Genomic DNA, 16,065 nt, shown 5'->3' with positions numbered 1-16,065 from the left:
GGCCGGGCGTCCTCGGCTGCGCAGTGGGCAGAAGCTGGCCCATTAAGTCTCTGGGGTGCCTGACTCACTCTGCCTTCTTTCGCTTGTGGTAGGAGCGACGCCAGGGGTTCCGCCACGTCTTCCTCTTGGCCAGCGATAGGTCAGGCAGGAAGGCCGCCAGGGAGCCTTCAATCTGGTCGGGCTTCCCGCACAGGGCATGCTCCGTGGAACAGTAGTACGAACACTCCCCATAGAAGCAGATGTTATTGGCTGAAGAAGGGCAGATGCAGTCAGTCAGTGGCCGCCGCCCCTAGAAATGCCCACAGTGCAGCTCCCCAGGTACTTCCGTCCTCACAGCCACACAGTGGCTGCCACGACTCCCGATCCCACACCCCGGAACACCCTCGGAGCAGTCACGGGGAGTCAAAGTCAGGACTGCTTGCTGCTCACACTCCAGTCCCCTAAGAACGACTCGGGCTCTTGAGAGCAGAGAAAATGTAATCATACCCCTGAGGAAGCTCTAGTATTTACCTGCAAAGAACACTTTCAGGCCAGCCATGAAAGGAACCCCTTACTCGGGCAAAGACATGAACAGACCAGGTTCCAAAGAAATACAGATGGGGTCTGGACAGGCAGAGATCAGTGGCAAAGGCTGCCACAACCATGAAGACCTGGGTTCCAGCCCTGGCACTCCTGTAAAAACCCGGGTATGACAGCGCATGCTCAGAATCCCAGAGCTGGGAAGGTGAGACAGGAGGACCCTGTGGCTCACTGCTGGCCAACCTGGCCTGCTTGGTGAGGTCTAGATAAACATGAGGGACCCTGTCTAAAAAAAAAAAAAAAAATCCCAGCACTCGGGGGGCAGAGGCAGGTGGATCTCTGTGAGTTCAAGGCCAGCCTGGGTTACAGAGTTCCAGGAAAGGTGCAAAGCTACACAAAGAAACCCTGTCTTGAAAAAAAAAAAAAAAAGGTTGATAGTGACTGAAGGGCCCCCAAAGTCTCCACACATATGTGCACAGATACACATGTGCACACACACAAACACACGCACATTTGCAAATGGTCATAAAAATCCATGGGAAGACATTCAGTCATCTCCTTCATCTGGGAAACCTGCACCGAACCCACAGTGAGAAAGTAGCTCACACCCTCTTGGACGGTGACGACCAAAGGGCCATATGGTGACATGTGTCAAGGAGGTAAAAAGCCCTGGGCTCCCATCAGGGTCATCCAATGATGAAGACACTTGGAAGACAGCCTAGTAGCTGTCAGAGCGGTACATGTAGGGATTGGCTCCAACTCAGCTGCTCCAGCTTGGGTTCCCAGCACGTGAGACATGGGGAAACATTTCCATGCTCAAGCCTGTGTGGCTCAGAAAGGAAAGAAGCCACCTAGACACCGTCAGCGAACACTGGAGGGAGGAAACAGTTTGTTTTTCTTTTTCTCTGTTTTTTTTTTTTTTTTGAGACAGGGCTTCATGTAGCCCTGGAATTTTCTATGGAGCAGATGAATTTTGACTTGTATGTGTGCGTGCATGCATGGACGTATACACACGTGTGTGGGGAGTGCAGAGGACAATCTCAGCCGCCATTCCTCAGACACTGTCCACCTTGGTTTGGCGACAGGGTCTCTCCCTTACCTGATGCTCGCCAAGCAGGCTAGATGACTGGCCAGCAAGCACCAGGGAAGGCCCCTGTCTCCACTTCTTACATCTGGTATTGCAAGTATGTGACCCCACAGTGAGCATTTACGTCTATCTATTTATTCATTTGTTTGTTTATTTATTTATTTTAAGCATGGAGTCTGGGGGTGGAGCCAGGGTCCTCGCTCGGGCTTAGAAGACAAGCACTTTGCTGACCGAGTTCTCTCCCCAGCCTCGAACCTTGATCTTCTATTTCTCCTCCTCCCACCCCCTAAGTAAATGCTGGCATGCCAGTATGCATCACTACGGCTGGTTTATGTGGTGCTGGGGACGGAACTCGGGGCTTCATCAGTGCTAGGTAAGCAGTCTGCCAACTCAGCCACCTCCCCAGTGACTGGGTCCTGCTTGTAACCCCAATGCGGGGGATGTTCATACAGGGCGATCCCTGGAGCTTGCTGGATAGACGGTCCAGCCCCATCAGGGAGCTAGCTCCAAATTCAATAAGAGAAACTGGCATCGAAGAAGACATCTGAGGTCAACCTCTGGAACATACGCTGTGGTAGTTTGAATGTATTTGGCCCCCATAAGCTCCTTAAGGAGTGGCACTATTAGGAGGCGTGGCCTTGTCGCAGGAAGTGTGCTCTTGTTGGAGGAGGCTGGATGGCACACACCTTTAATCCAGACCTTGAGGCTGGAGGGCGCACCTTTAATCTGGGCCACACCTTCTGTTGGAAGTGTGTCACTGGAGGAGCGGTCTTTGAGGTCTTTTTCTCAAGCTTCCCTCAGTGTGACAGTCAGTCAACTCCCTGTTGCCTGCAAGATGTGGCACTCGGCTCCAGCACCACGTCTACCTGCACGCCGCCATGCTTCCCTTCATGAACACAATGGACTGAACCTCTGAAACTGTAAGCGAGCCACCTCAATCAAATGTTTTCTCTGTAAGAGTTGCCGTGGTCACGGTCTCTTCACAGCAATAAGAACCCTAACTAAGACACACACACACACACACACACACACACACACGAGGAAAAAAATAATGCGAAACAAACTCTGCAAAGCACACCTAAGCCATATAGCCATCAGAGGGGAAGGAGGCTGGAGAATTGCCAGGACCAGGTCTGGAAGGGGCAGGGTGGGAGGGGGTATGTGTTATCTATGATTTCAGACACACCCATGGCACACAAGTCCTGGCTGGCCAGGCTCACTGCCTCTCCTCTCCCCTTCCCTTCTTGGCTTCATCACCCCTCCCTAGCCAGTGCTGCATAATTAAGGTGGAAAGGATCAAAAGGAGACCAGCCCACGGCAGCTCCAGGTGCTGATGCAGTTTAGCCAGCTGCCCCTCACTCAGCCACCGTCACCCCTCACCCCTGCCTAGGGCAGACAAGCAGTGAGGCCAGGCAAAAGCATGATCTCCAGGAGTAACATTTCTATCCCACCTCTGGTTGGCCAGAACCATGAAATTGGATGCCTCTGTTAGCCCGCTGGCCCTACCTGAGCTGGGCTCAGAGCCTATCACGTTGGAAGAGGAGAGGAACCCTGTTTCTGCTCCACACAACTTGGTTTCACATAGGCATGAAGGACTTGCAGAAACGAACAAGGTGGGTAGAGAGGACCAGGGTATACATATTAGACGTGTCAGTGGAAACAGAGACAGACAGAAGTGTGTTCCTTAGAGCCGGGGGCTTCAGAGGCCCAGCCAAACCTCTCAGCTCTGGGGTGTGCGGGCACCAAACTGCCCTCTCTGAACTCTACTGCCCAGGAGCTACCGAGGATGGAGCTTTTGCGGGCTCCGTGCCTGAGCTTCCAGAAGGCCCCTCTGAGGCCTGCCCCACCTGGAAGGGAGGGGCGTGCACCTCCTGACTGACCCAGAGCAGAGCTGCTCAGAAGCATAAGGGTGTCTGCTGTGATCAAAGGCTTTCCAGCTGCACTTAGCTCTCAGAAGCAGCAATGGCAATTTTGGCAGCGGAAGGATCTAGAAGCGCAAGCAAAGCAGAAACAGCGAATCCAAACAGACCCGGCTTTCTAAAGTAAGATCAAAGCTGCCTCCAAGACCCTGTGCTTCAGAGGAAACCAGACATCTGGAAGGTGCTCGGAAGAAATCTGGCTGACGGGGCAGAGCGGTCTGGCAGGGACAGCTAGGGGGAGGCAGCTGTGTTCTAGAGTGGCCGGTGACACCCAGTTCTGCAGAGTGTCAAGAGTGAACCATCCAGGCCAGATGAACCCCCTTAGGGGGTCCCTGACAGCCAGGGAAGATTCTTGGGGTTCATGGGGGGGCAACCATGAGCTGCAAACGGGGAGCTGTGGGCCAGCGGAGGGAGCAGCAGCTGCAGGGGGTCTGTGGGGAGGGGACACCTGACAAATGGTGGGACGCCCAAGGGATGCGCAGGGCAATCAGCTGAGGTTCCCAACAAAGACATGTCTCATCTGCTCAGATGAGTATTTAGTTCAGTCTTTTGTTTATGACAAACCAACATGGCCTTGGGAACAGCTCAGCTGTAAAGTGCTTGCTGGATGAGGACCTGAGTGAGCTCCCCAGAACCCACATTAAAAAGCTGGGCACTGTGAGCCGGGCGGGCGCAGTGGTGCACACCTTTAATCCCGGCACTAGGGAGGCAGAGGCAAGTGGATCTCTGTGAGTTCGAGGCTAGCCTGGTCTACAGAGCGAGTTCCAGGACATCCAGGGCTGTTACACAGAGAGACCCTATCTAGAAAAACAAAACAAAACAACAGACAAACAATCAAACAAACAAACAAAGAGCTGGATACTATGGCTCACATCTGTGAAACCAACTTTAGGAAAGGCGGAAATGGTTGGATCCCTTCAGCTCAGTGACCAGCCAGTCTGGCTGAATCTGTAAGCTCCAGATTCAGTGAGGGACCCTGTCTCAAAACACAAGGTGGAAAGAGATTGAAGAAGACACCTGACGTTGACCCATGGGCTCCACGTGCACCTGCTTGGGCGTGTTCATGTGCCAAACAAAAATGAAAAACGAAGGACATCTAGGATTCTTCACTATTTCAAAGTGACCAAGCCCACAGTGTATTGACGCTGCAGCGGATGACCTTGGTGGCTCCTAGCGCCAAAGCCCTCATCTATGACCGCTGCTTGGACCCCCCATACCCTCACGAGCTGTCAACTGCCTTTCAGCAGGGCTGCTAGGGGCCTTGGGCCACAGAAAACACAGTCTAGCAAGTTCTTAACTTGCTGCTTCCGCCCTTCTCCTGAAGCCAAGCTGGATGTGGATTGCCACTGGTGGCAAACCATCTCCAGGGAGACTGGTAGGCATTTTGACAGTTGAGGTGACGTGACCTCACATCTTCAGATCCCAGTGCCAAGAAGTCACAGAACCAAAGAGGCCATGTGTCGGCCCCCAAGTGGACCGAAGGAGAGAGAGAGAGAGAGAGAGAGAGAGAGAGAGAGAGAGAGAGAGAGAGAGAGAGAGAGAGAGAGCGCACAGTGACCCATCTGGGACAGAGTGGGACAGAGGGCAGCATGGCCTGGCAAGGGGCAGGAGGCTGAAGGTTCTGGTGGTGGAGGGGATTCACAGATGTCTGTATTTAGAGCACTGAGTGATAAATGGCATCTTAAATCCTGCACAGAGGGCCAGGGAGGTCGCAGTGACTGGAGAAGCGAAGATCTGAGCTCCATTCCCCAAACCCACAGTAAGAAGAAAGCAAGTTGGGTGGGGTTGGTGCACATGTGTCCCAGGCCTGGGAAATACAGACGGGAGGCTCCCTAGGCCCACTCAGCAAGCTCCAGACCAGGGAGAGACAGACCCTGCATTCAAAAACAAGGTTAAAGGTTCCCGAGGAACGGTAGCCAAGGTTGGCTTCCGCATGCAGATGCGTGAGCACACACGTGCATACGCGCTCACATACCTACAGACGACACACATATGCACAAAATTCCATGAGCCGCTACAAAGCAGGGGCAAGGTGACACCTGTCACAGACCCATCCAGAGAAGCAGGAGAAGCTAAAGGAAGTGCTGGGAACTCCTGATCCCCTGCTCTGGCACCTGGACCTTCTCCACCGGGGCAGAGACGGGAACAGGTTGTCAGGAGGTAGAGTGCAGTCCCCCCGTGCCCCCAGCTGTGGACTTCCCAATGGCTGTCCCACTACCCACATGCTGTCTGAGAGCTCTGGGGGTTATCTGGCCCACAGCTGTGGGGAGTGAGACCCCGTCACTAGCCTGGAAGCTGAGCCAGCAGCTCTGATCTGAAGGGGTGGCCTAGGTGAGTGACGTTACTCAGCCTGCGTGGCCTCAGAAGGGAGTGTTCTCAGCGGTGACTGGCATTTAGACCCCTGCCTGACCTGCCCGGGATCATCTTTATTTCCTGTCCTCACTTGAGAGCTCAGGCTTGAGGCCTGAGGGGAAATGCAGAGTGCTGGGTCTGGGCAGCTATGGCTCAGCCATTGCTACACAGTGCCACCTCCGAGAACAGGGGGAAAGTCACCATGAAAGTTGGAATCAGGCCTGGAGAGATGATTCAGTCCGTGAAGGCCTTGCCACACAAGCATGGGATCCTGAGTCCATCCCCAGAGCCCACATTAAAAAAGCTGAATGTTGTGGCACGTGCTTGTAATCATAGCGCTGGGTAGTGGGGACAGGAGGGTCCCTGGGGCTCGCTGGCCAGCCAGCTTAATGTAACTGATGAACCCAGGTCCCAGTGAGAGACCCTGATTTAAAAAAACTAGGTGGACATCACCTGGGTAGGACACCTATATGAACAAGTGCATACAAACATGAATGAGCACACACACAAACATGAATGAGCACACACACACATTAATGAGTACATACAAATATGAACGAGTGCACACACACATATTAATGAGTACATACAAATATGAACGAGTGCACACACACACATTAATGAGTACATACCGACATGAGTGCACACACCTATATGAATGAGTGCACACAAACATGTATGAGCACACACATACACATTAATGAGTACATACAAATATGAATGAGTGCACACACATACATGAATGAGTACACACACACATTAATGAGTACATACTGACATGAGTGTACACACCCATATGAATGAGTGCACACAAACATGAATGAGCACACACACATTAATGAGTATATACAAACATGAATGAGTGCACACACCTATATGAATGAGTGCACACACAAACACGAATGAGTACACACATACACATAAAATGAGTACATACAAATGGGAATGAGTGTATACACAAGTTGGATTAGACTATGCAGCAAAGGACAAGAAGCAGTGAGGTCTCCAGGCACAGCCAGGCTTCAGCTCAGCCCCAGTGCCTGAGAGGTGTGCACAGCTGGGGGGCTGCGGTGGTCAGTCGCTGTGGGCAGTGGAAGGAGCTGGAAGGCAAGAAGCTAAGATCTGTAGCTGCAGAAATGAGAGGCCACCAGGGCCAGTCCCTGTGGCTGAGGCAGGCAGGGGTCAAGACGGGAAATCTCAGCAGAACCCATCTACAGCACAGGCTGTCTCGTGGGCCCAAGCAACTACGTGTGACATACTTCTGCACAGCTAACTCCAGAGACTCTCCACCCAGGATTGTCCAGCTCTTTATGGTCACAAGGAGCCAGGCACTAAGGGGCAAGGCAAGATGAATGTGTGTTTCCGCTTATTCAAGTAATTGTGTGTGTGTAGACCATAGAAGGATGTGGTGTTTCTCACTGTATCTGGAATCCCAGTGATCTTCCTGTCTCCGTTTCCCACAGCACTGAGGTTGCAGGCATGTGAGGGTCCATGCCTGGCCTGTGATGTGGGTGCTGGCGGCGGGGGGGGGGCATTTGAACTCATAACCTCATGCTCATGCAGTAAGCATTCTTACCCGCTGAGCCACCTCCCTAGCTCCCCTATTTCCTCTTATCAGGGGAATCTGAGATGGTGGATGGCGGAAGCGGAGCTTCAGCGAGGCGTGGGTTCATGGCCTCGATTCCGACACATTTATGAACGCAGCCAGGAAAAGAACCCCGAGTGCTGATCCGCAGAGACGACAAGCGAGAGCTTTGAGGCCGGCTTTTGTGAGCCTCCAAGACTGAAGATAAAGCTAATGAAGGCCTTGATTGGATGTCTCTGAGGAAACTTCAGGGGTTTGAGGCATGGTGGAATTCCTACCCACGCTGTCGGGGGAGTGTGGCTCCCAGGGTCAGCTGCTCCGCACTCCCCGACCCTCTACCCCGCTCTGCTTTGCAGGATGTCTATGGGACCCCTGACACAGACAAAAAAGAGGTGTTGCCTCACACACCTGTCATGCCAGCACTTGGGAGGTGAAGGCAGGAAGATCCACAGTTCAAGTCACCCTCTGCTACCTAGAGAGTTCCAGGCTAGCCTGGGCCACATGAGACCCCATCTCAAAAATACATCAGGGCCCGAGGACGTGGCTCAGTGGACAAAATATTTACTTCCCAACATGAGGACTGGAGTTCTGAGCCCTAGAAAGAGCTGGCCTGGTGTGGCGGCCACTTGCAGTGTTATTACTCAGGACGCAGAGACGGGTAAGCTGGCTAGCTGGAATAGTAGGGATTGGGGAGATTCTGGTTCAGAAAGAAACCCTGACTCAGTAAGAGTGGAGATCGGCCTAGGAATGAAGTCATTCCTTTGAGGTCAACTTTGACCACACACACACACACACACATACACACACACACACACCTATACCATACACACTATAACACACACTCCCATATACACATATACATAAACACATACACACATATCATACATACCACATACACACACAAACACCACACACTACACACATACTATACATCACACACTACACACACTACACACACACACACACACACACACACACACACACACCACATATACCCCCAAATAAAAAATAAACAACAACAAATAATCACACAGTAGGTAGAAGATTCCAGAGCCCAAAGGGGCATCAGAGAGACCTGAAATAAGCAGCCTGTCACAGGCCTGGACCACAGGGAAACTCAGAGAGGAGGGTTCGAATATCCATGCAGAGATAAGCACAACATGACTTGCTGTGTGTGTGTGTGTGTGTGTGTGTGTGTGTGTGTGTGTGTGTGTGTTTCATAGCGTGAAGACTGAAGTCTCATCAGTGTGAACACCCCAGGCACACACATCTCCCTGGAAAGCAGGGTGTCTAGCGGTGACCTTCAGTGCACCAGATATCTCTGGCCAGCTGCATCTGCAGGGGAAGGCTCCTTGCCGCATCTCCAGGGGACAGCCCCCCCCCCGCCCCCCGCGGCTGCTTTCTGATCTAGAAAGGTTTGGGAGAACAGGGCTCTCGATGACTGCCTGGGATACACAGCAAAAACCCGTCTCAAACAAATGAATCCACAGCCGGGTGTGGTGGTGCATGCCTGTAATCCCAGCACTTATAATGCCGAGGCAGGAAAACGGAGAATTTGGAGCCAGCCTGGTATACATAATGAGTTCCAGGCCAGCCTATCCCCCTAAAACCCAAATCAAACCCTAACAACAACAATAACAAAGAACCCAATCAATCAATCAATCAATCAATCAATCAATCAATCAATCAATCAACTTAAATGCACAATGGACCACAATGGAAACCCCTTTGCATGGGCACAGGAAGGTGTTACTGAGAGACCATATGTCTGCAGATTGGCACACATACATGTCACACATAGTGGCCACTCTAAGTGGAAACAGCTGCTAGATAGATGGATTCTATGGTCTCTGTGATGGTTAATATTGACCGTCAATTTGATAGGCTCTAGAATCGCCTAGAAGACACACCTCTGGGCATGCCTATAAGAAGTTTCCAGGTTAGGTTAAATGAGGTAAAAAGACCCACCCTCAGTGTGAGCAGCACGACCCCACAGGCTGCGGTCCTGGACTGAGTGAAAAGGAGGAAGCGAGCTGAGCCCCAGCATCCATCTCTCCCTGCTTCCTGACTGTGGATGCCATGTGACCAGCTGCCTCCTGCTCCTGCCGCCACGCCTTCCCTGCCATGACGGACTGAACACTGGAACTGTGAGCCACATAAACCCTTCCTTCCTTCCTTAGGGCGCTTTGGTTAGGACACCTTATCTGAGCAACAGGAAGAGTAATCTAATCCCTCATCTTTTTAGAGGTGACCAAAGCCAACATGTGGCCTAAGCCACATTAGTCCCCCCACCCTACCCTGTCCTCACAGCAAGGTTACCTGGAGACACGAAGAAGGTTCTCCAAAGCTTCTTATCCCGTGTGACATCCCGGATCTCCTTGGTCATGTTGATCATCCTGCCAGCCACCGGAGGGACTCGGCGGAAGTCTAGGATCCTGGTGAGAAAAGGTGGGAAGGGGGGTCTTTACTTCCTGGGGCTGATTCTCAGTGTCTGCAGAGGCCAGATGCTCTATTGTCACTCTTGGGTCGTCTGCCACACGAGGCTCTCGGGCTCAGCACAGCCCAGAACCATCAGTGCCGGGAAGGTGTGCACCCCAGAGGGATTGAAGCCTCTCTGCCTCATTCATTGACTCTGGCCCAGCCTGATAACTAAAATGTGCCCCCATTCCAGGGCTAAATTTAAAAAGGAAATTAAATTAAATTACCCACTCTTAATGGGGCTCTTTCTGCGCACATTGCCGCTTGCTTAATTAAATGGAGATGCCCGATGCTAGCTTTTTCCTGCTGACACAGGATGTCGAGATGAGTTGTCCTCGGTGGAAGGGTGGACAGGGGGGAAGGACAGACTACATTCTTGTGATGAGGGGCCCCAGGACTTCACAGGACAACTGCAGCCAGCATCCTGCCACCCCGAGCTTCATGGCTCTGTTTTCATGTGTGTGGACACACGTGGGGGCGGCACGTAAGGTCAGCCTTGTGTTCAGTTCTCAGGAGCTGTCAGCCTTGTTTTTGAGACAAGGTCACTCAGCAGCCTGGAACTCGCTGATTGAGCTAAACTGACTGGTTATCAAGCCGCAGAGGTCCTCTGTCTTTACCTCTCCAGCCCTGAATTGCAAACGTGTACCGCGATGCACTGAGGTACATGTCTGAGGACAAAGCCCATGTGCAAGCATTTAGCAGCAGAGTCATCTCTCCAGCCCCATGGCTGGTTTATAAGGTGGTAACTTGAGTAACCTCATGGTGTACTCATGGGTTGAGGATGCTTAAATGTCTGCCTTCTGGGGATTTCTAGTTCCCAGGTAAGGTGTGTGATCTGCACCCGTCTCCCAGGATCCTGTGAGAGAGCAGATCCTGGCTCATAGGTCTAAGATGGAGCCTGAACTCTGACGTTGAGCCAGCCCCATGACAGCTGAGTTAAGATCTGTGTCAAGCCATGGCTGCTATGCAGTCAGGGGGGTCTTGAAGGCAGAAAGCAGAGCCTTATCCCTCTTCTGTTGCCTAGGCAGAGGCCCCTCTGCTCCCCGCAGAGATGACCCCAGGGTCAGGCCTGTGAACAGCTCCTCAGGGCACAGACTGAACCATGTGGAACCGGTAGTGAACCAGGTTCTGCTGGGCCAGGGCTGTCCCTTAGGAGACAGGTGACAGAGTCTCCTACCTATTTATTATTACTTCCTACTGCCACTAAAACACCACTTCCTCCTGTTAAAATCCACAATGCCCAGGACTTCTCCCTGCTCTCATTTCTTCCCCCTTCATCCCCAGTGATACCATCTGCCATCCTTGCTGGGTGCAGGGGTGTTGGTGCCCATCAGGATCATAAATGCCATGAGGGCAGGTTGACTCTGGTTAAGGGTACGTATGGGTGGCTGGCTCTCCTGGGGCCTCACTTTTCCTGGTCTGTAAGATTGATACATGAGGCTGGGGAGACAGCAGAGCCTCAGTTCATTATCTAGCAATCAAGTGTAGTGGCACACGCTAGTAACCCCAGCACTGAGGGGCAGAAACAGACTGATTCCTGGGGCTCATTAGCCAACCAGCCACCAGCCTAGCCTGCTTGGGGCATTCCAGGTCAGCAAGTGCTTCTGACTAGCGGAGAGCTCCTGAGGAATGATACCTGAGGTTTTCTGTGCATGCCCCACACAGAAACACACACACACACACACCACCACCACCACCACACCACACCACACCACACTCTGATGGGCCTATGATGGTTTAGTATGGAGTAGTTGTGGAGGTAACAATGGTGGCTGCATGGATCCCTAAGGCCAGGCCCGAGCCTCTCTGTAGGTGGTATGCATGGGTACACAGAGGAATCTGGATCTGGATGGCTCTTGGCAGTGTGCAGAGAGGGGACTCACCTGTTGAGGAATATTAGTTTAAGATGTGTTACATTTGTGTATGCTGTGGAGTATTTGTTTACTGATGCAAAGATGAGTTGCATTTATGTTGCATTTGTTTAACTCTGTGAAGCTGTGTTACTGTGTCTGTCTAAAACACCTGATAAAAAGTTGAATGGCCAATGGCTGGGCAGGAAAGAGAAATGGGAGGGGCTACCAGGATATATAGGAGAAGATGAAGGAGCGAGAAAAGGAGAAGGAGAGGAGGACACCAGGAGCCAGCCACCCAGCCATACAAAGAGCCTCTGAGTAAGAGGAAAAGAGAGGTACACAGAATAGAGAAGGGGGAAAGCCCAGAGGCAAAAGGTAGACAGGATAATTTAAGTGAGAAGCTGGCTAGAAATAAGCCAAGGTAAGGCCACACATTCATAAATAAGAATAAGTCTCTGTGTATTTATTTGGGAGCTGGGTGGTAGGCCCCCAAAGAGTAAACAACAACAACAACAACAACAACAACAAAACAACCAACAACCAACAACACTCACCTGTCGAGGTGGAAGGCAGCGATCTCTGCATTGTGCCTCTCGTAGTCAGAGAAATAAAAGAAGTCGGGCGGCGTCTCCTGCTCCCTCGTCTGCCTGTAGAACACAGAGACAGAGTCTGTCACAGAGAGGAGCTGTGGATGGAGGGGACAAGCTGAGGTGCGGGTGCAGCTGGAACCCAAGCTGACACACATTTCCAGATGCTGCCCGCTAACCGGCTGCCAGAGGCTCATCATTGAGAATCAAATGAAAGGGCCCGTGAGATGGCTTAGTGGATAAAGGTACCTGTTGCCACAGCCGAAGAGCTGGATTTCAACCCCCAGGACTGTCATGACAGGAGAAAAGTCATGCTTAAAAATTGTCCTCTGACCCCCACATGTGCTGTGACATACATACTGCCCCGCCCCCACAAATAAGCACATGTTTCTTGAAAAAAAAAAACAACAAATTACAGGCAGTGGGGGAGATGGTTCAATGACTAAAGGCCATGCTTTGGATGCATGGGGACCTGAGTTTGATCATCAGGACCCACATTTAAAAGGCCAGTTCTAGGGAGGCAGACAGGAGGATCCGTGGGGCTCACTGGCCAGCCAGCCCAGCCTACTTGGTGAGTTACCAGTCAGCGAGGGATAAAAAAACAAGTTGGGTCAGATGTGGTGGCACATGCTTTTAATCCCAGAACCCAGGAGGCAGAGGCAGGCAGATCTTCTGTGAGTTTTAGGCCAGGCACACGGGAGAGGTCAGAATCTGCTCATGAGGAAAGTTGAGGCCACACTCATGGCTTTATATATGGTTGGAGTATTTGAAATGTTTAAAGAGTTTGTTGGCTATGTGTAGCCCTCAGGTAGATGGTCAGGTGTCGCTCATATCTGCAGCCCCATAAAAGCCCCCTGCAGCACCAATGGCATCTTCAGAACCCTTGGAGCAAGCCTCTCAACCTAAGGAACTTCCCGTATAAAAGGGCATGAGGTCTCGATTCTCCTTGGGGTCATCCTGAGCTCTCAGAACTGCGGGAGGCCAGCTGAGGAGAGCAGGGAGCATGCTGGATGGACAGGGGAACCCTTAGATCTCCACAGAGCCCTTCCTCAGTCAGGAAGTCTAAAGGTCAGTTGGCGCTGGCCAGGGGCTCCCATGCATCCATCCTGGACCTACAGGCATGTGACTGGTCAGTCAGCTTGGGTCTTAGTCCTATGCCTGTGTGTGTGTGTGTGTGTGTGTGTGTGTGTGTGTGTGTGTGTACGCATGCTAGCCAGCCTCTCTGGGCCCCAACACCAATATTTGGAGGGTTGGCACTTGACCCTCCCTGTCTCCTTGCCAGCCAAAGAACATGAAGCTTTGAAAGGTCAGTGTCATTCCACAGGAATCAAAGGTCTCCCCACTGATGCAATTTGACCATAACAATGTGAAATTGTTAGCCTGGCATTGCCCGTGTCCTTCTAACACAAAATCTGGGTCCCTCCTGGCTTCCCTACTTCCACCCCCAGCCAGACAGGTGGGAATGCAGCCTGAAGGCTCACCTCCCAGGATGGATCTTTCAACAGCCATGCTGTTTTCTTTTCCAGGTGTGCAAATGAGGGCCCGGGGATCACCCTGCTCTGTGGGCACTTTCGAGCAGTCTGGAATGCTCCCACATGGGGACTGGATGCTCCCACAGTGGAGCCACACACACCTTCCAGGTCTAGATCCTCCTTTATAGATGGCATAGCTGAAGCTGCTGGGCCCTTCGGGTCCTCAGCCCCCACGGTCAGGTGAAGCTAGTGTCCTACACACCGGTGAGTGATGAGATTTATAGACAAGCCTTCCTGTGGCCTAGGGTGGGCTTCAGGTAGCAGGCAGTAGCCAAAACAGCTCAGATCAATAATCACACCCCCTCCTGAGCCTTCCAGAAGCCAGTGTGGGAAGCTGAGTGTGTGTGTGTGTGTGTGTGTGTGTGTGTGTGTTTGTGTGTGTGTGTGTGTGTGTGTGTGTGTGTATGCTGGGGGGTGGGCAGTGTGGACCCCATGACTCTATGGACACACACCTTGACAGGTGGATCACGGAAAATAGTAGTGGCCTCACACACATGTGCCCATAAAAACTAGAGGACAACCCTGGGTGTTGTGTCTCAGGAGCTGTCCATCTGTTTGGCTTTTGTTATTGTTTGAGACAGGTTCTCACTATGCAGCCCTGGCTGTCCTGGAACTCACTATGTAGACCAGGCTGGCTTCAAGGCATCCGTCCGCCTCCTGAATGCTGCTGGGATTAAAGGTATGTGCCACTACACTACACTACTGCCTCTTTTTAGGACTAGGCCAAGACTCTTTGGCCTGGAATTCAACAAGATAGGCCAGGCTGGCTGTCCAGAAAGCTCCAGGAATCTGCCTGTCTCAGCCTCCCTATGCTGGGGTTACAAATGTGCACCTGTATATCCTGCATTTTACACTGGTATGGGGATCAAAGCCAGGGGGGCGCTCCCACCTTCATAACAAACACTTTAATGACTGAGCTGTGTCCCCAGGTCCCCTAGAAGGGAGGGTGCTGACAGACTGATAAACTTGCAGGATGGCTATCCACCGGACACTTGGCATGGGTCTCAGTGACCACCGAGGACAGGCCTCATGGAGTTGCAGTGTGCACCTGGGACCAGGAAGGGCTGAGTCAGGCAGTGGCTGCTGAGGGTCCATGCAGGGCTGAGATGGCTAACTTCTGGTCACCCACTCCAGGCATGCATACGCCGGCACACGCGTGCCGTCACATACCCACACAGGAACTGCACGTGTATTAACACTGTGCACATGTGTGACACACAGACACCCTACAGTGCAGGCTGTTGGGGGACTTTGGAAAGAAGGGGTTAAAACAAGCACCTCTGAAGCTTCCTAGGTCCAGGTATGAAGGGGGGCCTTGAAAAGGCAGCCTGACTACCCCCACCCCACCCACCTGACGAGCCTCCAAGCGGGACACACACACACACACACACACACACACACACACACACACACACACACACCAGCAACTCTCCTGCTGGAGTGCATGGATCCTGTGGTTAAAATACAGCCCGTGTGGGACTGAGGATGTGGCTCAGTCGGCAGAGTGTTAGTACTGGGTTCGATCCCAGTGCCACATCAACCAGGCATGGTGGTGCACACCTGTGATCCTAGTGCTTGGGAAGTGGATGCTGGAGGAGCAGAAGTTCAAGGTCATCCTGGGCTACTTGAGATTCTGTCTTAAGTTAAAAAAAAAAAAAAAGAAAAAAGGAAAGAAAACCACAAAACCTGCACGGCCACTTTTGCTGACATCAGCCCTCTTCCCTCCCACCCCCTGAATGTCCCAGGAGGACAGTCGAGACCCCCACAGCTGGCTTTGGCCTGTGCTGTGGCCCTCTTTTCTTGCTGGGAAGCTTGACTTGGCTGTCTTCTCTGCGTGCCCTATCCCGACGGGGGCAGAAGCAGAGCGGGGGCTCCCTCCCCAGCGCACTTGGCAGCGTGACACTGGAGGGCATTGTTAGCCAGGCCCTGGGAGAAGCACTGTGGAGGAGGGTGTCCCCTCCTCAGGATCCCGGGTGCAGCCAAAGGCTTGCCCCAGAACTGCTGTCCGGGGACAAAGAACAAGTGGGCAGCTGACCATCAGTCACCTCCACTCCCTGACCTGGGGACGGCCAGGCAGTGGACCAGCCTTCCTGTCCACAATCTAACCCTCTCCTCCCTCCCCCTGCTTGCGCCTTTGAAGAGGTGACATTTCT

The 16,065-nt window shown here is 52.4% G+C and overlaps 1 protein-coding gene across 1 annotated transcript in view; it reads right to left on the bottom strand.

Moving 5' to 3' along the window:
• The window catches only part of Fam20c (FAM20C golgi associated secretory pathway kinase), a 54,592-nt gene that overhangs the window by 3,833 nt on the left and 34,694 nt on the right, over positions 1-16,065 (bottom strand). Inside the window, exons 4-6 of the mRNA XM_006996092.4 lie at positions 12,348-12,440; positions 9,782-9,897; positions 69-249 (exon numbers count right to left, since the gene is read on the bottom strand). Of these exons, the coding sequence (XP_006996154.1) occupies positions 69-249; positions 9,782-9,897; positions 12,348-12,440 (390 nt within the window). The remainder of the gene's footprint in view (positions 1-68; positions 250-9,781; positions 9,898-12,347; positions 12,441-16,065) is intronic.

The sequence above is a fragment of the Peromyscus maniculatus genome, chromosome 23, assembly GCF_049852395.1.
Source record: "Peromyscus maniculatus bairdii isolate BWxNUB_F1_BW_parent chromosome 23, HU_Pman_BW_mat_3.1, whole genome shotgun sequence".
NCBI classification, from domain to species: domain Eukaryota; kingdom Metazoa; phylum Chordata; class Mammalia; order Rodentia; family Cricetidae; genus Peromyscus; species Peromyscus maniculatus.
Note: the sequence above shows the minus strand (reverse complement) of the source record. Positions and strands in the feature narration are given on the sequence as shown.